The sequence below is a fragment of the Aotus nancymaae genome, unplaced genomic scaffold (genome assembly GCF_030222135.1).
Source record: "Aotus nancymaae isolate 86718 unplaced genomic scaffold, 86718_ANA_hifiasm-v0.15.2.pri h1tg000059l, whole genome shotgun sequence".
In the NCBI taxonomy this organism is placed as follows: domain Eukaryota; kingdom Metazoa; phylum Chordata; class Mammalia; order Primates; family Aotidae; genus Aotus; species Aotus nancymaae.
In genome coordinates, this window is record NW_026988473.1 from 8,708,349 (window position 1) to 8,735,167 (window position 26,819).

Sequence of the window (26,819 nt, forward strand, 5' to 3'; positions counted from 1 at the left end):
CTGGGTGTGGTGGCACGTACCTGTAATCCCAGCTACACGGGAGGCTGAGGCATGAGAATCACTTGAACCTGGGTGGTGGAGGTTGCAGTGAGCTGAGATCACGCCACTGCACTCCAGCCTGGGTGACAGAGCAAGACACCATCTCAGGAAAAAAATATATAAATAAATAAAAAATAAAAAAGAGGGAATCTCAAATCTAAGAAACAATTTAAAAATAAAGAAAAAAATAATAGAGTTTTAAGGGGATATTCAGGCCTGTGGTCATGGGCAGAAGGGCCACACAGCCATCTATGACAGGGTCAAGGCTGGACCAGCTCTTTCCAACACCCCAGCCTGCGTGGAGAGGGGACAAGCCTCATCTGGGAGCCTGGCTGAAACACGGGGCCTCCCCTCGAGGTGTCTCACCTCCCCTGGCCCAGAGCCCAGAAGGAGGGCCCAGTGTCTTCTGCTGCCGGAGGAGCCACATGAGTTAATAATTATGGGGTTGAAGGAGATAGCGGCTGTCCTGGGAGGTGGCGCCTCCCTCCCAGGCTGCTGCTCTGGGGAGATAGCAAAGGTTAGTGTGAGGCTCAGCCTGGGTGTGGGAAGAAGGCTCCTGCTACCTCCCTGCCCGGCAATCTCCAGAGGGACCCTCAGTTTGGCCCTCCAAGCATGGACTCTACTGAGGAGCCCGCTGGCTGCCCCGCCAGAGGGACATGCCCTGTGTTCCTGGCCATGAGTGCAGGGACCGTCCGCTACGCCCCATCAGGTCTGTGCCCTGCCCTTGAGGGGAACTTGAGAGAGGAGCCCTGGGGCACAGACAGGTGAGCTCGGGACCTGGGGCTTGGAAGGGAGGGGGAATCTTGGCAAGCTGCGGGGCAGCCAGTGTGAGAAGCTGGGCTCAGAGAGTCCCAGGGAATGGCTCGGATTGTCTTGTCCAATTTGGTGGCTGTTCAGAGGTGGAGACTGAAGCTCAGAGAGAGCAAGATGCTCGTCCTGGGTCACACAGTGAGCTGAGGACAGACCTGGAAGTCCAGAATCAGGGCCTGGGTCATCCAGGCTGACTGTCTCCTGCTCCTTGGCTGCCTTCAGCCAAGGGTCTGTGGTCAAGACTGCCAGGCTCAGGATGGAGCAGGCAGGAGGGGATGGAGGGAGGGAGGCTGAGGAGGGTAGTGGCTTGTGGGCAGAGGACACAACTTATTTTTTTTTTTCTTTTTGAGACAGAGTCTTGCTTTGTCATCCAGGCAGGAGAACAGAGGCATGATCTCGGCTCACTGCAACCACCACCTCCCAGGTTTAAGCGATCCTCCTGCCTCAGCCTCCCGAGTAGCTGGGACTACAGGTGTGCACCACCACGCCTGGCTAATTTTTGTATTTTTTTTTTAGTAGAGACGGGGTTTCACCATATTGGCCAGGCTGGTCTCAAACTCCTGACCTCGTGATCTGCCTGCCTCGGCCTCCCAAAGTGCTGAGATTACAGGTGTAAGCCACTCGCCCGGTGAGGACACAACTTGTGTTTCTCCCTTCCCTGCTACTGGCCAGACACCTATCATGTGTTCAGAAACCTCTTGCTGCCTGGCCGCACACAGCTGCATCTACAAGTGAGCCTCGAGTTTCTGGGTGGTCTTTTTGGAAAACTGGTGTAAGAGGATTCAGCCCTACTGCCCCTGGCTGTGTGATATCAGGCAGATTCCTTAACTTCTCTGAGCCCATCCTTTTCAGCTGAGGAGCAAGTTCAGCTGAGCAGTAGAGTCCTCCCTATGGGGGAGGCAGTGAGGCCTGAGAGTCCATGGTAGCAGGAAGTATGGATGACAGGCTATTTTTGGTTAGAAACTGAGTGTTGATGCTTCCAGAGTGGTGACCACACACTTGTCCTTCGAGACCTCGCTCAAGAGCCTCCCCGGTCCACCGGCCCTCCCAGGCTGAGGACTCTTCCTCCAGGGACAGGGCCCTGAGCTGCCGCCTCCTCCACCCTTTATCTCCCTGTGGTCTGGCTGCCATGACTTATCTCCTGCCAGGGCTTGTGAAGACTTGGAGGGTAAGGGTCCTGTGCTGGGCTCCTTCTGTGTCACTTTCTCCTCCTCCCCTCAATGGTGAGCAGAACAAGGGCCAGGAAGACAGCAGTTGCTCAAGACCTACTGATGAGGGATTCAAGCCAGCAAACACATGTGGACATCTGCTTTGGGTGGGCCAGGCCCTGAGCTGGGCTGGGGGTGGGGTGGGGGAACACAGCTCCAAGAGAGTGAGAATCCCTGCCCTCTAGAAGCCATGGCCATGAAAACAACTGCCCTGCAATGATGGCTATGGGACACCAGGGCTGAATGATTCTAGAAAGTTGGAAGGGATGCTATGGAGAGCTGTCTAGGTTGTTCACTGCACAAAGTGCAGGCCAAGTGAGCAAGCAAGGTATAGAATCCAGCCTGGCCTCCACTCTCCAGGGTCCGTACCTTGGTGTGCACTATGCCCAGTGGGGAAGGAGCATTGTTGTCTGTTTGTGCCCTGGATGTGGAGTCCTGGAGAATATGTCCCCCATCCTCCATCCTTCCACCATCGTGGAGTCCCAGGAGGGCAGAGCCTGTATCTGTACAGTTTCCTTCTGGGTCCGCAGCCCTTGTATGCCCTATAGTCTACGCTCGGAGTGGCTGAATATATGAATGAGTTGAGTGAATTAATAACATGTGTCCTCAAATGATCTAATTCACTCGAGCAGTAGAGTCCTCCCATAGGGGAGGCCCCCTATGGAGCCCTGAGTCAGTGGACCTGGAGGGGTAGCACCCAGACCTCTGGTAGCACCTAGAAGGGGAAGTACCTCCCCGCTACACTCGCAGTCCTCCCCCAGACAGAGAAGGTGGGAGCCATGGTTCCTGGTGGGAGACAAGAGGGGTTCTGCTCTCACTGGTCCAGTCCCAGGCTGAAGTTGAGGCCAATGATCAGGGCTCAGAATGAGTGGAACAGAGGAACTGAGGGACAGGCCCAGTGGTCTGGGGTTCAAGGAAAGGTTTCACAGAGGATGTGGGACCAGACAGGTGTGTGTATGTGTGTACTGGTGTGTGTGGGGGGGAGGGGAATACCATCCAGAGGGCAAATGGTGGGTAAAGGCAGGATGGGCAGAGTGTGTTAGGAGGCAGGAGGCCGGGAGGAGAGTTGATCAGAGGTGGAAACTCCCTCGGGATCAAACTCAGGGAGCAGGACTCAGAAAACTTCTTTTGGGTCTCTGCCCTCCCCTTCCCTGGAGGCAGGATGTCCCACAGGGACAGGCACCAAGCTGAAAGCCTAGGAAGAGTGCCGGGTGAGGAGGGGGGAGGGTGTCTGCTGGCCTTAAGTGACAATCTGTGTGAGAATAGGAGAGCTGAGAGCCCGGGAGCCATTGTAGGTTCTTGAGCAGGGGTGGCCCAAAGTGGGTGGTGCAGAGGGCGACTGGAGAGGAAGAGTCAGCTAGAGAGTTCGAGCGCGTCGCGGGCCCCGGGATGTTGGGGGCGGGTTCCTTCCCCGCGCCGCGGTCTCCCTGTCCCGGCGCTGCGGGCCGGGTGGGGCCAGGCCCTGGGAGCGCGCGCCGGATCCCAGCGTCGGGCCGGGGGAGGGGCGGGGCCGGGCACGTGTCCTCGGGCCGCCCCCTCGGCCACGTGACCCGCCCAGGGCAGGGTCTGAGCTGGGCTGGGGGCTGCGAGCCCGGGCGGCACAGACTGACGGGCCGGCGTGGGGCAGAGCTGACAGGCGTTGGGGCGGCTCGGCCCCGGGCGGAGTCGGCGGCAGGCGGGGACGCGGCGCGGGAGGACGCGGCGGCGGCGCTGGGAACGGACGCCCGGGCGCCCGAGGCGCCGGGATGTGGAGCGGGTAGGTCCGCGCGCGCGCGCTTGCGGTCCCGCGCCGGGTCTGGGCCGCGGCCGCCTCCCGGCTCGTGAGGATGGGGGGCCGTCCCCGCCGGGTCTGCGCCGCCACCTGGAGAGGTGCTGTGCGCCCCCTCCCTGCCTGCAGGCGAGCCGACTCGCAGCCGGGAGATGGAAGGACACTCCGGGGAGGGTCGAGCGTCTCTCTCCGAGTGCAGGGTGCGAAGGGTGGGCAGCCGACCGACCCGGGGTGACAGCGTCAACTCCTAGCTCATCAGGAACGCACGTGTCAGGTTACGGGAAGAGTGTGCACGACTCTGGGGCATGCATCTAGAGGAGGGACCCCCAGCCCACCCTCCCAACCCGTCCCTCAGTCCCCTCGGCTGGATGAAGTCTTGGAAAGCAGTGCAACTGGGAAAGAGGGGCTGGGTCTCTGCCAGGGTGGTTCCCAAGTTGAGTGCAGAACCTCCTTGTGGGTCTCCCGAAGTCTGGAGGCGCTCAGAGTTGTGAAGTGGGACCCTCCTGCAGCCTGGAGTGGGCAGCAGGCTCCGTGTCCTGGATTAGTGGCCCCAGTGGCGGTGTCTGTTCAGCCATTGGTTCTCAGGGAGAGTCGCAGTTCCTGGCCCATGTGATGTGGGACCGACCCCTGCCCTGTATGTGCAGAAAGGCTGTGGTGGTTTTGTGGAGTTGGGCAAACGCTTCCTCTTCCCAGTGGCCTGGAAAGACCAGGTCCTGGAGGAAATGTGGCCAGAATGGGGGCAGCTTGTATTCCTGTGCACCCTGGGCCAGATGAGTGGTCGCGGGAGAGAGCTACGCCCCATCTAGAGCTGGGGAGTGAGGGAAGCCCCCCTGGAAAGGTAGGCAGGCAGACAGGATCCACTTCATTCCATGGCACCTAGCAAAGGCTGAGCTGCGGTGCTAGGGGAGGGATAGCCTTTCATCCCCAGCGGGGGCTGCAAAGAGAGTGGGCCCCTGGTAGGGGTGAGGTGTGGAGAGGCTTGAGACTTTTTTTTTTTAAATAGAGGTGGAGTCTCTCTATGTTGCCCAGGCTGGTCTCAAACTCTTGGGGCTCAAGTGAGCCTCCCACCTCAGCCTCCCAAAGTGCTGGGATTACAGGCTTAACACCACCACGCCCTGCCCTAAGGCTTGAGATTCTTTGTTTTTCTTTTTTTCTTCTTTTTTTTTTAAGATGGAGTCTCCCTCTGTCACCCAGACTGGAGTGCAGTGGCACTATCTTGGCTCACTGCAACCTCCACCTCCTGGGTTCAAGTGATTGTCCTACCTCAGCCTCTCCAAGTAGCTAGGACTACAGGCGCACACCACCGTGCCCAGCTAATTTATTTGTGTGTGTGTGTGTGTGTGTGTGTGTGTGTGTGTGTTTAGTAGAGTTGAGATTTCACTATGTTGGTCAGGCTGGTCTGGAACTCTTGACTTCAGGTGATCCACCTGCCTCAGCCTCCCAAAGCGCTGGATTACTGGCATGAGCCACTGTGCCCAGCTTGCTTGAGACTCTCAAAGGGAGAGAGTTGAAGGCAACCAGTGTATTTGTTGGCATTGTACCCCAGCAGGAAGGAGGCTGGCTTAGGAGAAAGTGCTTGAGGTGGGTGTGTGGTACCTGGAGAGGTTGGAGCAGTCCTGCCTGGGGCAAATTGTGTTTGGGGAGCAGCCTTGTCTGCAGGAAGCCTGTGTCTTACATGGGATGGGCCCAGGAAAAACAGCTGCTGAGTTAGTTGCTGTGTGACCTTGAGAGTGTGGACTTCCTTTTCTGGGCCTCTAGGTAAAATCAGTGGTTTCTGGAGTCGGAGTGATCTCAAGTCAGAGAATGTCCTTCCCTGGAGGCATCCAGGCCAGGGCCAGACACAGCTGAGAGCCTCTGGTAGATGGATAGAGTCAGCCTTAAGTCCTGGGCAAGGACCCCTCCCCAACCGTCAAGCCCCCCTGTTATATTCCCAGCACCCTTCTGGATGAGCCAGCTGCCAGGCTCACCCCCACAGAATCCTCAATGTGGCTTACTTCCTGCACGCATCCCCCGGGGCCTAGCTGGGTGCTGAGCTTGTATCATATGTGGTAGGTGCTTCATAAATGCGGATGGAAAGGATGAGGGGCTGAGGAGCCGGGAGCAGGGGTGAGAGGCAGAGCTTGGGGGTTACCTTGAGCTCTGTATTTTTATGCGCCCGCACCCCCCCGCCCCGTTTGGGTGTGGAGACAGGGATTTAGAGTCAGGGGCCAAGCTGCTAGCACCCGCTGGGTGCCTGGTCTCCTAAGAGCTCACCCAGACGCTGCAGCAGTTGGGAGGGGTCCTGCTCAGAGTCATACTTGCAAGGTGACTCTGACCAAGCTCATGGCAGCTCTGGCAGTTGTATGTTTGGGACTATTGATTCTAGAATAGGAGGAGCTGGGATTAGGAGTCGGTGGCCCTGGTGATGCTAGTAGTGTTTCTGGGCTTGGTTTCCTCGCCTGTGAAATGAACTGCGATCTTTCTCTTGGTGGCTGGGCTTTGTTAATGGACAGGTCCTGGTCATGGCCCCGGCCCTGGGCTGCTCTCCTGGGGTGGGCGGTGGTGGCTGGATGCTGCGGCAGCCTGGGTGGGTCCTCTTCCTTGGGGCTCCTGAGCGTAGGCCCTGAACGCCAAACCCAGAGGCAGCTTCAAGGTGCCCTCCAAACTGGACTGCCCCATTCCAATCCCCCACAGTTTCACACATTCATAGTTTTGGTGCCAAGCCTGCTCCAAGGTGATGAGGTGAGGACAACGTCTTGAGGACTTTCATATTTAACACAGTGCTGGCCTCTTGGAACTTGCTCAGCAGAAGCCAGCGTTCAAGTTCCCGCATGACACTGTTGCAGCATCTCCCCGCCGACCCCCCGTCTGAGTTTCCCCAGAGACAGGGCTCATCATACCTATCACTAGTGAGGTCCGGGATTTGATGGACGGCCCAGGAATGAGATGAGACCACTCCAACCTCCCAGGGGTTGGGGACCATGTTTTTGCAGCAAGAAGATGCTGGGGAGCTCCAGGGCTCCAGGGCCATCAGCTGACTGTGTGATCTTAACCAAGTCACTTCACTGCCCTGGCCTTGGCTATTCTAAGGGCATGGATCTGTGAGCTCCTGACTGTAAGGCCTAAGTCGCAGGGCACTAGAGGCTATGAGACAGAGTCTAAAGTATGGCCTGAGGGCTCCAGGGTCAGGCACACAGCCCTCTTCGTTGGGAAGGGGCCGTATAACCCTCACTGTTGCTGTTTCCTGGAAGCCCTCTGTGATCTGCCCCCACTACCCCTCAACAGGTAGAGTTCTTTCCTGCTGTTCTTCCATCAGGACTTGGGTGTGGGGGGCAGATATCCTCATTAGAATCCTGCTCATCCACCAGTCGCGGTGGCTAACGCCTGTAATCCCAGCACTTTGGGAGACCGAGGCAGGCGGATTCCCTGAGGCTGGGAGTTCAAGACCAGCCTGGAAAAGCATCACCTTTTCCTTAGTTTCGAATTATCTGAACTCATTACTATTATTACTTTTTCCTGCCCCTCTATCCAGCCCCTGGTCCTCCTGATCTCAGGTAGTGATCCGCCCGCCTCAACCTCCCAACTCCCAAACTCCCGTCTCGGCGCATGCTTGTCATCCCAGCTACTCAGGAGGCTGAGGCAGGAAAATTGCTTAAACCGGGGAGACGGAGGTTGTGGTGAGCCGAGATCGTGCCATTGCACTCTAGCCTGGGCAACAAGAGCAAAACTCTTGTTTCAAAAAACAAAACAAAACAAAACAAAAACAACAGAATCCTGCTTGTCCTAGACCCGCCCAGCCTCTGCACAGGATTTATGCCCAACAGGGAGATGCAAACCACATAGGATATGGTAAGAAGGGGGCCTCCTGGTCACGCAGATTGGATGATTGTGGCTGGTGGGGTGCCTGGCACATAATCGGTGCTCAGTATACCTGTTAGCTATTGGAGGTCTTGGGTATCAGTTCTTGGACTGAATGGGCAGGGTCACCACAGGCAGATTTGAGGATGTACTGCGTGCCCAGCCCTGTAGCAGAAGGGCAGTGAGATGCGACCCTCCTAGGCCCTGTATTGGCTCCCATGGAGAGACAGGGATGGATTCCCCTACCAGGGCTGGGCTGGGCTGGTCGCCTCGGGCTGTGGCAGGCGGAGGTGTGGCCTGGCCCACTTGCTTCAGGTGTTCTGATCTGCTTCCCATCCCCAGCTGTTCCTGACCTTCTCCCCGCTCCTCCTCCATGGTCTCCTACTAGGACCTGCTGCTCTGCCCTTCTCCCTACTCCGGCTCCCCCTTCCTCGAGTGGCCCAGGCCCACCCTGGTCCCCACCTACCCTTTGTCCCCTCCTTGCCTTGAGCTCATTGGATCCTGGCCTAACTCAAGTGAGACGCAAGACGACCTCTTTCATCCCTGGGTCCCAGACACTTCGGCTCCAGCGTCCAACATGCTCATCTGTTCTTCTGGCTGGCTTTCTGGCCTCTGTCCTCTCTGATAGCCCCCTCATCCAGGCTCAGGCTGTGGCTGCTCTCCCAAGCCAGTGCCACTCGACAGCGTCACCCCATCCTGCCTGTTCCCCTTCAACTGCCTACGGGACGTGCCACTTCCCAGATGCCTCAGCCACCCACTTTCCCGTCTCTGAAAGACCCCCTCCCAGTTCCTCTTTCCTGGCATGGCTGCTGTGGTTCTCAGCATCACCTTTCACTTAGTTTGGAATTATCTTAATTCATTACTATTATTGCTTTGTCCTGCCCCGCCGCCATCCAGCCCCTGGTCCTCCCACAGTTCCCCTTCCCATCTTCTGTTTCTGTGCGTCTCTCTGCTATCCCTTCCTAACCCTGGTCCTGCCTGGCTGTACAGTGGTCTTGGGTGGCACCCCTAGCACTTGGGCAGTGTCTCAGACTTCCTCAAACCCCGTCTGCCTCCTGCCTCGCTTCTCCAAAACCACCATTCATCCCCTTTGCTGTGGGTGACAGGCCACGTGGTGTGCTTTGCCCGCAGCCTGTGTTCAGTTTCCACCCTGCCACTTCCTCGCTGTGTATTCTGGCCAGCTCACCATCCCTCTCTGAACCTCAGGGGCCTCACCTGGAACCCAGACGGAGGAGCGCATCCCTGCAACATTGTCCCGAGCCTCCAGTACATGACACGTGTGGAGTGGTGGGCTGGTGTGGATGTGGCCAAGAGCTTGGGGACATGACATGCTTGTGGGTTTGGGGCTAAAGACTTGGCCGCTCTCTAGGGGAGCCGAGCTTTGCTGGGCTTGTAGGCTGGCCTGAGAGCTAGCACACAAACCCTTTCCTGGGACCCCCTTGGTCCCTGGATATGAGTCACATGGCTGTCAGCCTCTGTTCCCTTAGAGCTTTACTTTTTTTTTTTTTTTTTTGAGATGGAGTTTAGCTCTTGTTGCCCAGGCTGGAGTGCAATGGCATGATCTCGGCTCACTGCAACCTCTGCCTCCCAGGTTCAAGTGATTCTCCTGCCTCAGTCTCCTGAGCAGCTGGGATTACAGGCATACACCACCATGCCTGGCTAATTTTTTGTATTTTTAGTAGAGATGGTGTTTCTCCATGTTAGTCAGGCTGGTCTCGAACTCCTGACCTCAGGTGATCTAGCTGCCTCAGCCTCCCAAGATGCTGGGATTACCGGCGTGAGCCACCTCACCCAGCCCCTCAGAGCCTTACTACACAGGCTGAGCATGAGTCTGAACCAGCCTCTGTGCCATGGCACTGCCCCTGGGAGCCAGGCCTTGGGTTGGGGTTTCTGCAGCCTCCCCAGAGGCCTGTGGCCCTCGCATCCCACTTGAGTGGTCCCAGTGTGCCCTCCCAGCCTGCTCCTTCACCCAGTTTCAGAGCTGCCCTGGCTGTCCCCTCCCCTGCTTATTTAATGAATCCATTGTGCCCATAAGCACAGGGGGTCTTTAGCTCCAGGAGGTGCCTGGACGGGGTCATCTTGGCCACTAGTGAAGGGATATGCTGGTCTGGCCTCTGGCCGGGCCCTGCTGGCTCAGGGGGATACTGAGACACCTAAGGCCATGGAGTCTAGGTCTCCTCCCTATTTTGTGGGTTGGGGCAAAAGCCCTGCTGGCCCTTCTAGGGCAGGCCCTGTGAGGTGAGGATTGTGGTTGCTGCGTTTTCTCTTGTGTGTTTCCTGGGGAAGTGACCCACGGGGCCTTTCCTGTACGAACCGGCCAGAACTTCTCGGCAGTGGGAGCCGGCTTTGGGATGGGGGATGTTGGCTGCCCCATCTACCTCTGACCTTGACTCTTACCCTCTGAGCAGGCTCCTTTCCAGAGGCATCTGCAGCTCATCTCAGATGCTGGGCTGTTTCTGCAGGGAAGAGGGACTGAGGAGGTTTGCATAGAGAGTAGTGGATCCCGACTGAGGAGGGTAGGGAGTCGGGCAGCAGAGCCTTAGGTGGTCCCTGCTCGCCGGAGGACTGCATTCCCCGCTGACTTGGGTGTTCACAGCCAGGATTTTAGGACTGTGGCCTGGGAGGCTGAAGTGTGGGTGAGATTGGAGATTCTGGCTTGGGCTGGATCCAAGGAGCCCAGGGTCCCTTCTTTGAAATTTCTGAGTCTCAAGAGTGGGCCTTGCAGCCTGGAAGTGAGGGGAGGAGGGTCTGCAGATTCCAGCTACCCCCAAAGTGCAGGGCAGGCCCTCTTCCCCTCCTGCTCCTGACACTTTGGCGTTGGGAGTTGGTAGCTACCAGGTGGTCCCGCCATTCCCATTTTCTCACACTTCCTGCCGTTAGGATTTGGCTTTGGGCTCTTCTACTGGGGGGGATGGGAAGGGTGTCACAGACTCTGTCTCAGCCCTCCTGGACCACTGTTTCCTCTGGCTGCAAAATTGAGCCCTGTCCCCCGCCCCCCACCGCACCACCCCACATTCCCTCAAGTCAAAAGTGAGAGCCTGTTGGGAAAATGGTGAGGACTGCCGGCCACACCTCCAGCGCATGTGCTTGGGACCAGCAGGAGAGAGAGTTAGTCTTTCACTGTGGCCAGAGGCCCGGGCCACACTGTGGATGAGGCTCGGCCCCCATGGGCAGCCTGGTTCTCCTCGGCCGGGGCATAGGCGGTGGCGAGGGTCCTCTGTCTGGCCCTGTCACTTCTCACCCCTGGCCCTGTCACTTCTCACTGGCCTGGAGTGAGCAGTCCCCAGCCCAGCCTGAGTGACTATAGGCTTGCAGGCTGGCCTGAGAGCCTCCTTGGCATTGTACCCTGGGGGAAGGAGCCTGGCTTAGGAGAAAGTACTTGAGTTGGGTGTGTGGTACCTGAAGAACTTGGCCATGATGATTAAGGTGGGGACACATCCCCATCACTCCATCAGTAGTGTCTATGCCAGACAGAGCTCTCTCCTAATCCCCCCCATTTAAGCTGCGGGACCCAGAGCCCAGGCAGGCTTCATGGGTGTCTCAGCCAAACAAGGCTGTGGACTGAACAGGATTCATCCAGCACCAGGTCAGAACTGCAGTTAGAGTGCTTAATTCTTAGAGCACCTCCTGCAGGATTTCAGCTCCTATCCCTCAGATGTGGAAGCAGAATTAGAGAATTTCAGTAACATTCCCAGGAGCTCCTGTGTACCTCAGGTCAGAGGCTGACATGGACCCCAGGCTTGCCCGATCTGGCCCCTTCTCTCTGCCACAGCTCCCCCTGCCCTGGCCTTCCCTCCTGGAAAGGGGGTTTCTGGGCATGCGCAAAGTCTGAGACGCCAGTTCGGGCCAGAATTAGGTCAGATTTCCCTGCTACAGCCAAAGAGGAGCCTCCGAGTCCCCCTGGGCCCGGCAGCCCTTTATCTTGAAGCAGATGTGCCGATTCCAGCACTCATACTCCCCACCCCACCTGCCCTTCCCCTGCAGCGGGGCAGCTTTGGGCCTGGGCTGAAGACCTGGACACCCGTCCCAGCACTGTCACTGACCAGCCGCATGACCCCCGACAAGTCCCTTCACTCCGTGAGCCTCCGTCCCCTCATCTGTAGAATGGGACGATACCACGAGCGCTGTTGAGTTTTTGTTTGTTTGCTTGCTTGTTTGTATTGAGATGAAGTTTTGCTGTCACTCAGGCTGGAGTTCAGTGGCACAATCTCGGCTCACTGCAGCCTCCACCTCCTGTGTTCAAGTGATTCTCCCGCCTTAACCTCTCTTGTAGCTGAGATTACAGGCATGTGCCACCACGCCTGGGTAATTTTTGTATTTTTCATAGAGACAGGGTTTCACCATGTTGGCCAAGCTGGTCTCAAACTCCTGACCTCAGGTGATCCACCTGCCTTGGCCCCTCGAAGTGCTAGGATTACAGGCATGAGCCACTGTGCCCGGCTCACTCCTGTAGGCTGTCGAGAGAGTTTAAAGGAGATAGCGTGGCCAAAGACCTGTGTAGAGTCTGGCAGTGAGATTCTCCGGGGCACAGACTCCAGCCGAGGGCACTGCCATGGCACAGTGGGCTGGGGAGTGGCTGCCATAGCTCTCAAACCTCAGGGACCTTGCTAACAAGACTTCCCCAAACAAAAGTATTAAGAGAGAGCCCTGTCTGGCATAGGCACCGTTGACGGAGTGATGGATATGTGTCCCCACCTTAATCCTCAAGGCCCACGTCCCTGCCAGGCAGGACCCAGCCTGAGGAGCCTTGAGGCCACACTCTGGGCCGGTTCCAGAGTGGAGGGCAGGTGGGGCTGGGCAGCTGGCCGGGGCTGAGTGAAGGGACTCATTGCTAGAAGTGGGCTCCTTGCTGGGGTCTCTGGGGGCCCATTTTCTGTGTGTTAACCAAGTGAGAAACTGAGGCTCAGGGGCTGCTTGGCAGCCTTCCCAAGGTCCTGAGAACACGGAGGGGAGACTGGTCCGCAGACTTGCCTCTCACTCCTCCCTCTGCCTCCCTCAGCTGTCCTGAGTCCCACATTCTCCTTGGCCTCGCCTTCTCGCTCTGGTGCAGCCTCCCTGGGCCCCTCCCCCCAACTTCCCCACTGTTATCAGCGGCTGACCCAGCCCCCCATCCCCAGCCGCTGCCGCTCAGAAGCTGCTGGCTCAGGAGCCTCCAGCTTTTGCTGACTGAGCGAGTCCAGAGGTGCTGTCTTGGCACAAAACACTACTGGCCGGGCCCTGGCCCTCCCTTCCCTCTCCAGGGTCCACTTTGAAGTGGGGAGTGGGGATGGGGGGAATGGGGCCCCACACCACCTCCAGGGTCTTCAGCTTCAGGGAAGGGAGGGTCCTGAGGCCCAGGGAAGGGGCATTTGCCTGAGGTCACAAGGCAAGCCAGGGGAGAGCTGGGACTGCTCCCCACCAAGTCCAGGGGGACAGGAAGTGGGTCTGTCTTGCCCAGGCTGTTTGCAGAATCTTCCTGCCTCAGCCCTGCCTGCCCTGGCCTCATCCTTCCTCTCTGGTTCACCCCAAAGGGGGCAGAATTCTCATTAACCATATCAGTGAAGGCAGCTCCTGCTTGAGTGTGTCCCGGGTACCAAGGTTTTACCCACATCTCCTCTGATCACTCAGTGACCTTTGAGGTAGGGCCATTGAATTGGCTTCACTTTAGACTAGCAGGACTCCTGTTCTCAACCCTGATGCATTTACAGTCATCTGTTAGACAAACACGCTGACCACCTACTGTGTGCTGAGCACCTACTGTGTGTGCCAAACACAGCCCACAGCCCTGGGCTGGAGGGGGTGGTTGACAAAGAGGTATGAGCCTCTTGCCCCAAGAGACCTTGTGCTTGGACATTCAGCCTCCTAACAACGCTGATTGTAGCTGGTAGTGTCCCAGTTTTCAGATGGAAAGGCTGAGGCTCCAGTGGCAGGCACATTGCCCAGGGGTGGTTTCTGGGCTCAGCTCTCCAGGCCTCAGGACCCCGCCTTGAACCTGCTGATACCCTTGTTTGTCTCCAGCCCACCCCAGCCAGACCAGGGCCTCCCGCCGTCCCTCGCAGCTGTCCCGGTCTCCTGGAAGAGCTCGGGCCCCTGCCAAGGCCACAGGGAGTCCCCAGGAGCCCTGGTGGAGACCTCCTCAGGGGAGGAGGCCCAAGGCCAGGAGGGCCCCGCGGCCGCCCAGCTGGACGTGTTGCGCCTGCGCAGCTCTTCCATGGAGATCCGAGAGAAGGGCTCCGAGTTCCTGAAGGAGGAGCTGCACAGAGCGCAGAAGGTGGGTGTCTGCGGCAGGCGGGAGGGGCTTTGATGGGAGAAGTCAGCTTGGAAGAGCTGTGGGCTCTCATCAGGTGCCCAGAGATGTGCCCGAGGAAGAAGGATGTACACTCACCAAGGCCAACTGCAGGCCAGGCCTGTACTGGGCATACCGGCGGGCACACCCATCTTGACTGTCTGCAAACCTGCCCTGCGCCCTAATGGACTGGCAGGCAGGGCTTCAGCTTCATGCTGTGGCTAAATGGAAAAAGCCTCACAAACTGTCAGACACTGGAGGAAATAAGCTCTGGGCCCCACATGAGGTGACGGGGGACGGAACCTGGTGAGGTGGGCCTGGTCCCTCCTGTGCCAGGCCTGGGGATGCTGAGGGGCTCGGGCGCCTGCCTCTTTTCCTCCAGGAGCTGAAGCTAAAGGACGAGGAATGTGAGCGGCTGTCCAAGGTGCGGGAGCAGCTAGAACAGGAGCTGGAGGAGCTGACGGCCAGCCTGTTTGAGGTACACCTGCCGGGCGGCGGGAACCACTTGGGGAGTGGGTCACCTGGGCACCCATCGGCTCCTCGCCACTCACCCAGGGACTGCTTCTTCCTAGGAAGCTCACAAGATGGTTCGAGAAGCCAACATGAAGCAGGCGGCATCAGAAAAGCAGCTGAAGGAGGCTCGGGGCAAGGTGAGGCCCGTCCCTGCCTGCCCAGGCCAGCCAGGCACCCACCCTGTCTCCTGGCTCAGGGAGCACTGAGCTCCGCCACCCAAGGGGACACTCGCCTGGTTCGGTGGGGCCAGCAGGACTGGGTGATCCCAGGCCCAGGGAGGGAAGGGAGGGTAGGGGGTCTAAGATCACGTGGCCCAGCGCCCCAGGACCCCTTCAGTGACTCTGCTGCATGACACCGCCTTTTCTGGGGCCGTGCTGGGGCTGGGACGACCCTGTGGCTTTTACACTTTCTTCCTCCTCCTCCCAGCCCCACCTTACAAAGCAGAAATCCCGCTCAGTGTGGCTGTGTGAGCCTGGGGAAGTCGCTTTCTCTCTCCAAGCCTGGTTCCCTGTCTGCAAAGTGTGAGCCCTGGGCCTTTCCTGGCTCCTGGGGGCCCCCAGAACACTCAGTGGGAGGCCCAGCCAGCTCCCAGACACTTGTTCCTAACAGAATCCTGCTCACAGCGTGACCTTGGGCAGGCCGTGTCAGCTCAGTTTCCCTATCTGTAAAACGAGTGTCTGAGTCTCTCCCTCGAGTGTCTGAGTCTCTCCCTCGAAGGCTGTTCTGAGGGTGTCGGGTGGGACCAGGTGCTCGTTGCTGCAGGAGTGTGTCATCCTGAGTTGGGCTGACAGGTGGTGGCAGCCAGGGTGGCATCCAGCCTGGGTTAGGGTTGACGGGTGTCCCATCCCTTGCAGATCGACATGCTGCAGGCAGAGGTGACAGCCTTGAAGACGCTGGTCATCACATCCACACCAGCCTCTCCCAACCGCGAGCTTCATCCCCAGCTGCTGAGCCCCACCAAGGCCGGGCCCCGAAAGGGCCACTCTCGCCACAAGAGCACCAGCAGCACCCTCTGCCCCGCCGTGTGCCCTGCTGCGGGACACACCCTCACCCCAGACAGAGAGGGCAAGGAGGTGAGGGCGGGAGGCGGGCTCTGGGCACAGGGAAGGGTGGCGGTGCCTGCGGCTAGCAGGGTCACAGCCCAGTGAGGACCAGCCTGCCCCATGCTGCTTTGTGACCTGGAGGCTGTCCTGCACCTCTCTGGGATGTGAGGGCTGGGCAGGTCCTTTCTCCCCAACCTCCTGTGATATGAGGCATTGGCCCACAGCCCCCAGGGTGTGCCCTCTTGGGGCCTGATGCCCCCTCCCTGCCCCGCTGCCTCCAAGCAGTAGGTAGTGGTCTCTGCACCTGAGGCTGGCTTTGGGCCTGAGGGTCTGGGGCCTCTGCTGAGGCACACACTCCCTTAGTCAAGTAGGGGCCAAGCAGGGGCCAAACAGGGGCCCTGGGCCTCCAGGGACAGGCTGCCTGGACCCTGTGTGGCTACAGCCTTGAGGCCCAGGACCACTTGGTGACAGCCCTGTGCTTGAGGGGTTTCTGGCGCCCTCTGACGGTGGGGCTGAGACAAACATGGCCTTCGGAGGGGTGTCTCTGTCCCACCTCAGCTGACCACACTGGGTGCTTGGTCCAGGCTGGGCTGACACTCATGGTCATGGGTTTGTAGGCAAATGAGGCCACCTGTCAGCACCTCAGCTTTCTCACCTGATGAATGGGGCCTGCTGGGGCTGCCGGAGGAACCAAAGAGACGGGGACATAAAGAGCCGAGTTTGGGGCTGCAAACAGGGAGTGCCTCAGAGGGCCGTGGGTGGTGCCTTCAGCTTCCTGGGTCCCTGGCGCCAGCCCACCCGGCTCCATCCTGGCCTCAGCCCACCCGCCTCCATCCTGGCCTCCGCCTCTGTCTCCAGGGCCTCCAGGGAAGATGTGCAGGCCCTCGTCCACCTCCTGAGCTCTGAGCTTCTGAATGAACATTAACCTCTCCTCCTTCCTCCTGTCTCTGTGCACTGTCTGTCTGTCTGTCTGTCTGTCTGTCTCTCCCGCCCAGCCTGGGCTGCCCCTGCTGCTCTCCCTGCTCCTCTGCGTGGTCCCCAGCAAGGCGGTTCACCTCACCTACGAGCCGGCCTGGCCACTCCCACCTGGGGAGCCCCCGGCCCCCGCCTGCACTCCCTCTTCCTCCTTTTCCCGACAGGTAAATGGCTCCAGAAAGGGGTCTCCACTGTGCCCGCTCCCAGCCTCCTTCCCTCTGCATGCGGCCTGGGGCAGGCCAGCAGTTGCCTCCGAGGCAAGGGCCCAGGGCAGCCTGTGTGCGTCCCCTCCTGTGTGTCCGTGCCTGTGTGTGCTTGTGGACCTGCTGGTGCCTGAGGCCTCCTGCCAGTTGCTCTTTGACTTTTCCTCCTCAAGGAGGCAGTGAGGGTCTTCAGGACCAAGCCCTGCACCCTACTCTAAAAACCTGTAGTGCCCAGAAACTTAATGCCCACCTGGAAACAAAGCTTTTAGTTCTACGCTGGGTGCAGTGGCTCACACCTGTAATCCCAGCACTTTGGGAGGCTGAGGTGAGCGGATCACCTGAGGTCAGGAGTTCAAGACCAGCCTGACCAACATGGTGAAACCCCATTTCTACTAAAAATACAAAAATTATCTGGGTGTGGTGGCAGGTACCTTTAATCCCAACTACTTGGGAGGCTGAGGCAGGAGAATCGCTTGAACCCAGGAGGCAGAGGTTGCAGTGAGTCCAGAAGGTGCGCCATTGCACTCCAGCCTGGGCAACAGAGCGAGACTCTGTCTCAAAAAAAAAACTTTTAGTTCTAAATTCTTTGGTGCAAAGGGCAGAAGGGAGTTCTGCTGCTGCTGGACTTGGCTTCCCTGCCCGGCTGCTGGGGACCAACCTGCTGGCTTGCTGGGCCCGCCCCACGTCTTCCCTCACTCCCCTTCAGCTCAGCCTGCATCTTCCATGCTGGCCCTAGCACGCTGACTGCCCCCACCCCGCTCACCCTCCCCCACAGGTGGACACAATCCTGTTTACAGAGTTCCAGACCTGGAGGGAATCACCCACCCTGGACAAGACCTGCCCCTTCCTGGAAAGGGTGTACCGGGAGGACGTGGGTCCCTGCCTGGACTTCACGATGCAGGAGGTGAGACATGGCAGAGGGGGGCCAGATGGGGGGCCCTGCCTCTCTCCCAGGGACCAGCCCCTTACCACCCTGCCTGCCGCCCCGGTCTGCCATAGCTCTCGGGGCTGGTACGGGCCGCCGTGGAGGACAACACGCTCACCATCGAACCGGTGGCTTCGCAGACGCTGCCCGCAGTGAAGGTGGCCGAGGTTGAGTGCGGCAGCACCAAGTAAGCTGAGGGTCTTAGCTCCTCCCTGCACGTGCGGGAAAGCTCCGCCAGGCCCGAGGGCTGGTCAGGGATACAGCAGCGCCTGACGGGACAGGGACAGTTGCTGCCCCCCGCAGGGCAAGGAGGCAGTTTGGCAGGTTTCCTGTGGACCCCCAGGCTCTCTACAGAGCCCGGGAGCTGGGGTCTGCCTCTTCCTGACTGCCCCTGCCAATAAATAATGCAGTAGCCCTGGTATTTGTCCTCCCAATACTCAGCTGGCATTGAGCAGGGGAGCAGCAGAACGAAACAGCCAGGTGGAGCAAGGGGCAGAAATTGGCGAGGATTTCGCCTTGGCAGCCAAGAGCTGGCTGGGGAGGGCTGACGCCCTGGTGGGAGGCTCATCATGGAGAGGGAGCATTTGAGCCAGGTTTTGAAGGATGAATAGAAGTTTGCCAAGCAGGGAAGGCCATTTCAGGCAGAGGGAACAGAATGTGCAAAGGTATGAGAAGCTGAGGTATTAGCAGAAGCACCACTGGGCATCTGGCTAAGCAGTGGGGAGACAGGGAATTGGGGCTGAGGCTGCAGAGGATGTTAGGGCCAGAGTATAAAGAGGCTTCACAGGTTTGGGCTTTAACCCACTAGCCAGTGCTGCAAAGGTCATCAGTAGGGCAGGCGCAGTATGTCACGCCTGTAATCCCAGCACTCTGGGAGGCTGAGGCTGGTGGATCACTTGAGGGTCAGGAGTTCGAGACCAGCCTGGCCAACATGAAGAAAACCCTGTTTCTACCAAAAATACAAAAGGTAGCCAGGTGTGGTGGCGGGTGCCTGTAATCTCAGCTACTCAGGAGGCTGAGTCAGGAGAATTGTTTGAGCCTGGGAGACGGAGGTTGCAGTGAGCTGAGATCATACCACTGCACTCCAGTCTGGGTGACAGAGTGAGGCCCTATCTCAAAAAGAAAAAAAAGTCATCAATAGCTGCCACCTGAAAAGAAGCTCTCTGGTCCATCAGAGAATCACAGTGAACCAGGAGGCAACAAATGCTCTGATAAGTCCTGCAGCCAAGGAGCTTTTTAAACCTTCTTTTATTTGGGATTCTCCCTATTTCCTGGGAATTAGAAAAGCAAGAGGGGAAGATGATGGGTTAGACTTGGTTTTTGGAGGAGCTCCTGGCTGTGATGTGGAGAAGAGAGATGAGGCAGGCAGCTGGCCAGAAGGAGCCGAGGGGATGGATGCAGGCCAGAAGCCCTGCCGCCGTGCCCTGGCCTGGGGATTTGGTGACCAAGCAGAGGGTGAGGAGGAGAGAGCTGAGCAGACAGTGGCCAGGGAGGAGCAGGTTTGGGGAGTGGCATCCAGAGGAGGCTTGCTTAGGGCCTGCAGAGACCCTGCATGTGGGTGGCTGAAGATGCTGAGGTCATGCAGGACTTGGGGGAGGAGAGAAGGGGGCATGAGAGAAGGCTCTTAGACGGGGTTGGTTGGCACAAGGCTGAGAACGTGGGGGTTAGTGGGGTCAGAGGGCCTGGGTGCAGGGGAGCTGCTGGGTGTTGGGAAGCAGGAGGCAGCCAGACCTCAACACTGGCCTAGCTGGGGGAGGAGTGCCTGGTCTGAGTCCCCAGAAGTGGAGGGAGAGGCATTTGCAGAGCCTGCAGAGGGTGGCGCTTTGTACCTCTGGCATGAGATTCACCAAGCTCTCCTGCCCAGTAGGGGCAAAACAAGGGTCCTAGGGGTGGGCTCAGCTGAGTTTCAGGTCTGTCCCAGGGACGGCTGGGGCCAGCTCCCTCTTCTGCCAGGCTCTGGGCTCCTTTGAAAGCTGGGTGGGGGAAGGGAGGCCTGCCCCTCCCTCGTGTATCCTCTCAGCTGCTGCATCTTCCCTGCATGCACAGGTGGGGGGCTGGTGTGGGGGGTGAGGCCCAGCCAGCCCCCATGACCTGTTTTACTTTCCCCCAGCACATGTGCCCTGAGTGGGCTGACCCGCACCTGCCGCCATCGAATCCGGCTCGGGGACTCCAAAAGCCACTACTACATCTCACCATCTTCCCGGGCCAGGGTGAGTCGTCCTCTGCAAGGGTTGCTTGGCTCCTTGGGGTCACCTGGGTGCTGGGACTCTGGGCCCTGGGCCTGGGAGTACAAATAGCACTACACCTGGAGTGAGTTATTTATTTATTTATTTATTTATTTTTGAGACGGAGCTTCACTCTTGTTACCCAGGCTGGAGTGCAATGGCGCGATCTCGGCTCACTGCAACCTCCGCCTCCTGGGTTCAGGCAATTCTCCCGCCTCAGCCTCCTGAGTAGCTGGGATTACAGGCACGTGCCACCATGCCCGGCTAATTTTTTGTTATTTTTAGTAGAGACGGGGTTTCAGCATGTTGACCAGGATGGTCTCGATCTCTTGACCTTGTGATCCACCCGCCTCGGCCTCCCAAAGTGCTGGGATTACAGGCGTGAGCCACCGCGCCCGGCTATTTATTTTTATTTATTTAATTTTTTGAGACAGATTCTCACTGTCACCCAGGCTGGAATACAGTGGCACAATCTCGGCTCACTGCAACCTCCGCCTCCCAGGTTAAGCAATTCTCCTGCCTTAGCCTCCCAAGTAGCTGGGACTATGGGCATGTGCCACCACGCCCAGCTAATTTTTGTATTTGTTGTAGAGATGGGGCCAGGATGGTCTCGAACTCCTGGCCTCAAGTGATCCGCACACCTTGGCCTCCCAAAGAACTGGGATTACAGGTGTGAGCCACCGCACCCAGCCTTACACCTTGATTTACAGAGCAGGGTACAGTACAGGCTCAGAGAGGCAGAGACTGACTCGGGCCACACAGCCAAGCCAAGGGCAGTGGCTTGCTGTTGCTGTGTAACAAGTTACTATCAACCTGGTAGCTTAAAACAGCTCGCAATTCCCTGTGTCAGGGGAGCTGCTTACTGGATTCTCTACTCAGGGACTCGCAAGGTCGCAGTAAGCTGTCAGCCGGCCGTGTTCTTTTCTGGACGTTAGGGTCCTCTTCCAAACTCACACGGCTGTTGGCAGCATTCAGATCCTCGTGGTTGAAGGACTGAGGTCCTGCTTTCTTGCTGGCTGATGGCAGGGACACCCTGAGCCTCTAGAGGACACTCGCAGTCCCCTGCCTCAGGACCCTGTCGCCCAGGGTGGCTGACTTTGGAGCCATCAGGAGGGCCTCTCTCCAGTCAGCTCAGATGCAGCTTTATGGATGAAATGTGGTCAGGGGATGGCATCGCCCCTCTGTCATTCGATGTCACCTAATCCAGGAGTGGTGCTAGAGTTCCGGTTAGAGCTCGGGGCTCCTGACTCCCAGGCTCAGGTGCCGGCCGGGGCTTTGGAGAAGGTTCCAGAGGTGCATCTGGTGCACGAGCCTCATGTTGGCCCGACGTCGCTCTGCTCTCTCGAACCTCCCTGTCTTTGCCAGGCCACCGCTGTCCTGCCTCTCCCCAAAGCTTCTCCACTCTCCAGGCTGTGGGTGCCCCTGTCACTCTACGTCCCTCCCCAGGAGTGTTGGACGCTCAGTAGGGGCTGTTGCGGGTGGGCACAGCTGCCGGCCACCTTGCACCATCTTAGCCTGGGTTCCCTAGAAGCACGGCCTCACCTGGAGATTGTGTGCCCATCTCAGGGGAATGAGGGAAGGGAGGGAGGAGTCCAGCCAGGATGTGGCCTCAGCTGCCCCCACCTTCAGCCCCATCCACCGGCCTCTTCGTAGAGTTGGTTTCATCCTGAGGAAAGGGGACTGGCCTTTCTATTGCCACACAAGTCAGTCATTGGCTGAGGTCTGCAGGGGGCACCTCTGAGCCATTAGTGCCCTCACTCTCAGCAGCTGGGAGATGGGGCCCGGGCCTCGGAAGGGGCCCTGGGCCAGGCGCCAACAGTGCCTTCTCTGTGGTATGAGTCCTCATAGCAATGTCTGAGCCAGCACAGGATCCCCAGGAGCCTGGCATGGAGCAGGCCTGAGGCCCCAGGGCCTGGGCCGTCTGGGTGAGCAGCTTCTGACCCTGTGCCTTTCCCGACATTATGAGTAGCACTGGACTGAGGCCTGGATGGCCCAGACCTCCGGCACCTGCAGCAGGCAGGCCCATGAGAGGGCAGTGTAGACTCCGGGACAGGCTGCCCGGTTTGTCCCGCAGCTCTGCTGCAGGCTGGTTCGTCACCCCGCCATCCCTGTGATGGATGCCAGCGGCTTCCTCCTGGGTGGCTCTGCATTCCCCCGTGCAGGGTGGAATACTAAGTGCATCTGCTTCATTCGCTGCAGGCGCTTGATTAAATGGCAGCTGCTGCTGTTGCTGCTGTTAGGAGCAGCACTAGTCAGGCTGTTGTTGATTAGCGCTTGAAAGCCCAGTCCCAACTGAGTCAGGGAGCACTACCTGGCTCAGCGGGGACCTGGGGCCTCCTGCTCTGGACTGAAATCCACTTGTCAGGGGACTCCAAGTGTGGGGCTGGCCAGTGACACCATCCCCGCCTTTGCCTGCAGATCACCGCAGTGTGCAACTTCTTCACCTACATCCGCTACATCCAGCAAGGCCTGGTCCGGCAGGACGGTGAGCGCCCCCTGGTGGCCAGTGAAGGGATGGCACACGGGAGTGGGGCTAGGCAGGGAAGCGCCCTCTGGGCCCATCTGCCCTACTGGAGGCGAGACTCAGCTAGGAAGTCAGGGAGCGGGGAGGGTTGTGGGTTATTAAAGGGCTCACAGGCCTCCAGGGTGCTGAGTTCTGTACCTGGGTCTGTCTGGCTGGTCTTTCTCCTGGCTCCAAATCTCTCAAGATTCACAGGAGGCCACCCTGTGAATTCTCACCCACCTCCAGCCTTTGCTCCCACTTACTCCATGCTGGACAGGTCCTCCCTCCACCCCTCTCCTCACAGCCTGTTCTGCAAGGCCTGGCTCCCTGCTCCTCCACCAACCTTTGTTCCCCGCTGAGTCTTCTCCTGAACCAGTCTGGCCTGACCCTCTGAGTCAGGAGCCGTCTCCTCCCCATCCTGAGGGTCAAGTCCCCTTGAAGGCCAAGGCCAAGGCATGCTGGGTGTTGATGCCTTCCAGGTCCCCTGATGGATCTGTGGACCCCGCTCAATGCTCAGGGTCCTTGTGAGACCCCAGGGAGGCATCTGTGCCTTGTTTAATGCAGTTTCCAGGTCTGGGCCGCTGCTGTTGTGTGTGGCAGTGTGTGCCTGATGTCTGCGTCGGGCTGTGAGGTGACTGTCAGTGTGGTGCAGACAGGTCCCCTGTGGGTGGTCAGTGCTCAGCGGTTTCCAAGGCTCAAGAGTGGAGCCTCAGAGAGGTCCAGCCACTTGGCGAGGTCATCTGTTTTGGGGTCCAGAGGCCCTAGAGTGCTGTGCCAGCTGCCCTGTCCAAAGCCATGGGAGGGGACCAGGCCATCTGCCCAGAGTGACTCTGAGCTGTCCCCAACCTCTTCACCCTCTCTCTGCCTGCAGCAGAGCCCATGTTCTGGGAGATCATGCGGCTGCGGAAGGAGATGTCGCTGGCCAAGCTTGGCTTCTTCCCCCAGGAGGCTTAGGGCACAGCCCAGGCCTGGAGGGAGCTCTGAGATGGAGTGAACACCCACCCCAGAGCGAGCAGACACGCAGGGAGCCAGAGGCAGAACAGATGGACAGACAGGCTGCGGAGGCAGCCTGAGCCAGCACCACATGTCCATCCTGGGACAGACAGAGGGACGGACGGGCCTGGACTTCACGGGAAGACCCCTCTCTCTTCCCAACTGGGTTCTGCCACCACCAGGAGGATTTCAAGAAAGCACCAAAGACCAGGGAGCTCGGATCCGTACTCGGGGGTCCTCAGCCCTTGGGAGGGGACACCTGAGGCAGCCAGCTTCCCCCTCCCCAGTCCCCAGAACTGCCTGCAGGTGCCTTGTTGCCAGCATGTCTTCAGAAAGAGACTGTCTGGGTGGCTGGATCTCCGGGGTACCCTCCGCCCCAGCTGCCAAGCCCTGGGCCAGCAGCGCCCCCTTGTGGCTGTCCCGTGCCTTGTTCTCGGTGGCTTCCCTGTTGGACTGCTAGGAGGAGCTAGCGGGGCCTCCACAGCACAGAACTGCCCCAAAGCCTTGTTAAGATGAATCAGGGCCCCTCTGCCTCCCTCCCTCCCTTCTTCCCCCTCTCCCCCTTCTTCCCTCCCTCCCCCTTCATAAAGGCCTCCCTTGTCACCTCCCCTCCCACCCTGTCTCAGCCCTGTGCTCCTGGAGGCCCTGCTCCCAAAACCACTGGAAGGATTGGGGCACTGTCTCCCACAGTAGAACACACACAGGGCTTCAGATTGCCCATGCCTGTTTTCCGCTGTGGGTGGCCATGCAGACACCCGCCCGGGCTTGTGGGGCCTGGGTGGGCAGGCAGGACCTGGGCCCTCCCACCCATCAGAGCCCACTCGGGACCAGACCAGGGTTAGGGGCTCCCATCTGGACACATCCCTCACCACGTCTGGATTTCCTTCTTCGGATGGAATGTAACGCGATCTCTATTTAATAAAGGAAGGCTTTGTTGGTACAGGCTGGGTGGCCACGCGCCCTCACTCCTGCACCATGGGGCTCCAGCCAAGGCTTGGGCATCTGAAGGAATGAAACCAAATCCTTTCCCTGCCCGCCCTCGTGCTTGGGATTAAACCCAAATCCTGAAGCCACCCCACCTCCGCCATCACCACTGACTTGCTGTGGAGAGGACTGTTTGAGTCCTCCCTTAGTATTCAGAGGGCTGTGGGTTCCCGGGGGATGAGCCAGGCCTCTCTCTCCCTGTGACTGGTGGCCTGCTGTTGGGAAGAATGGCACCAAGGCTGGCTCTGCCACTGCCTCGCTGTAGTATCTTAGGCAGGTCCCCCTCTGGGTCCCTTGCCCCCAGCAGTGGCCCACTCCAGGCTTGTAGAAGCCTGCAGCTCAGAGGCAAGTCATCCAGGCTGCCTGCTGCTCAGCATGACAGTGGCAGGATTGATTGGTGATGTCTGCTGGAAGCACAGGTGGGGACCGTGCAAGCTCTGGCTTTTCCAGCCCAGGTCTTAGGCTCTCGGCAAGGGCAGCAGTAGCAGGTGGAAGAGGTGGGGGTGGCCAGGACCTCTGAGGACCCAGAGTGGGGCTGGGAAGGTGTCTTGTGGTGGCTGAGCCCCTCCCCATCTGGAGGGATGCGGGCCCGGGCCAGGAGTTGCTTTCCTGGGGTGGTGGGGAGCACAGCAGCTTCTGAGTCAGTGTCTGCCAGGCTGGTGGCATCCATGGGGACTTCCCTATTGGCCTGAGGCCTCGGTGCCACACTGCTGGTAGGTCAGACCAGCTGTGGACTGGCCAGGACCACATGAAGCCCTGCACCCATGCTGGGGACTCCTGTGTTTGAGCTGTGGACTGGCCAGGACCGCATGAAGCCCTGCACCCATGCTGGGGACTCCTGTGTTTGAGCTGAGAATGTCCAGCTGGGAGACTGGCAATCAAAACACATACCAGGAACACGCGCAGGGTATCAGATGGAGGCGAGGAAAGCAGGCAGGCAAAGGAGGGTGTCAGAAAAAGGCATGAGAGGCCATGCTCCCTGCTGTGATCCCAACTCCTGTGTGGCAATCACTTTCCTCTGTGTCAGGCCTGGGTCAGCTGGGGGCCAAAGGAAGTTGGAGGTCTGGGCCCTGGAGCCGTCCATCCTACCCCCAGCTTCTGTGCTCCTGGCCCAGCCACACCCAAGACCTAGGAGACACCAGGCCACACTCCAGGGACCTCCCAGAGGGTCCCACACCTCAGACCTGCTCCGCCTGCCCCTCAATAACATCGCCTGCTGTCAGCCCCCCAGGTGGGGTGATAAACAGAGAACTGAAACTCCTGCAGGATGCACATACTCACCTCATTATCTCCCAACCAGAGCTAACAACAGCACTGACTGCCAGGCGTGATTCTAAATAAACCCTTCAGATCTAATTCATTTCATCCTCACAGCACCTTATAAAGTACTGTTCTCCCATTCTGCAGATGAGTAGAGGGAGGCACACAGAAGTGACACAGAGGAAATGGTGGCCCCAGGACAGGGATCATGAGCCCAGCCCTGGAGCCCACAGCAGGAACCAGCATCCTAGATGCCCTTTCCTGAACAGCTGCAGGGTGCTTGGAGGTGGCTGGGGAGGGTTAGCTGACAACAGCCACCAGGGTTCCTTACATGGGTTTTCTAGATAACCCACTTGGGCCTCTCTGAGTGCCCCTGGCGCATGTGAACATTTTTTTTGAGATGGAGTCTCACTCTATCACCCAGGCTGGAGTGCAGTGGCATGATCTCGGCTCACTGCAACCTCTGCCTCCCGGGTTCAAGCGATTCTCCTGCCTCAGCCTTCCGAGTAGCTGGTACTACAGGTGCGTGCCACCATGCCTGTCTAATTTTTTGTATTTTTAGTCGAGATGGGGTTTCACCGTGTTAGCCAGGATGGTCTCGATCTCCTGACCTTGTGATCCACCCACCTCGGCCTCCCAAAGTGCTAGGATTACCGGTGTGAGCCACCATGCTCAGCCCCCCGCCAACACCCCCCACCAACCATTTTTAAGTGTATAGTTCAGTAGCATTAAGTCCATTTACAGTGTTGTAAAACATCTCCAGAACATTTTCATTTCACAAAACTGAGACTCTGTACCCATTAATTAACTCCCTATTTCCACCTCCTCCTACCCCAGGCAACCCCCATTCTACTTCCTATGAATTTCACTGTACTAGGGATGTCATTTAAGTGGATCATGCTGTATTTGTCCTTTCATGACTGGCTTATTTCACTTAGCATGGTGTCCTCAGTGTTCATCTGCGTCGTAGCATATGATGGGATTTCCTTTCTTTTTGAAACTGAATAATATTCCACTGTACACATAGACCACGTTTTCTTCTTTTTTTTTTTTTTTCTTTTCTTTTTTTTAAAGATGGGGTTTCACCATGATGGCCAGGCTGGTCTTGAACTCCTGACCTCAGGTGATCCACCTACCTCAGCCTCCCAAAGTGCTAGGATTACAGGCGTGAGCCACCGCGCCCGGCTGACCACGTTTTCTTTATCCAGCATCTGTGGACGGACAGTATGCTGCCTCTGCCTCTTGGCTATTGTGAACAGTGCTACCAG

General features: G+C 58.4%; 1 protein-coding gene across 2 annotated transcripts; it reads left to right on the forward strand.

The window, feature by feature from the left end:
* Positions 1 to 558: 558 nt before the first annotated feature.
* RAB3IL1 (RAB3A interacting protein like 1) lies at positions 559 to 26,456 on the forward strand. Of its 2 annotated transcripts, XM_012454402.2 has the most exons (11): positions 559 to 803; positions 13,660 to 13,912; positions 14,310 to 14,405; positions 14,500 to 14,577; positions 15,295 to 15,513; positions 16,479 to 16,622; positions 17,437 to 17,565; positions 17,661 to 17,773; positions 19,697 to 19,796; positions 22,230 to 22,296; positions 23,186 to 26,456. In XM_012454402.2, the coding sequence occupies exons 1-11, from the start codon at positions 652 to 654 to the stop codon at positions 23,266 to 23,268; spliced, it is 1,434 nt and encodes a 477-aa protein (XP_012309825.2). In that variant the 5' UTR covers positions 559 to 651; the 3' UTR covers positions 23,269 to 26,456. The 2 variants fall into 2 exon arrangements, with proteins under 2 accessions (XP_012309825.2, XP_012309826.2); XM_012454403.2 differs by lacking the exon at positions 16,479 to 16,622.
* Positions 26,457 to 26,819: the final 363 nt, after the last annotated feature.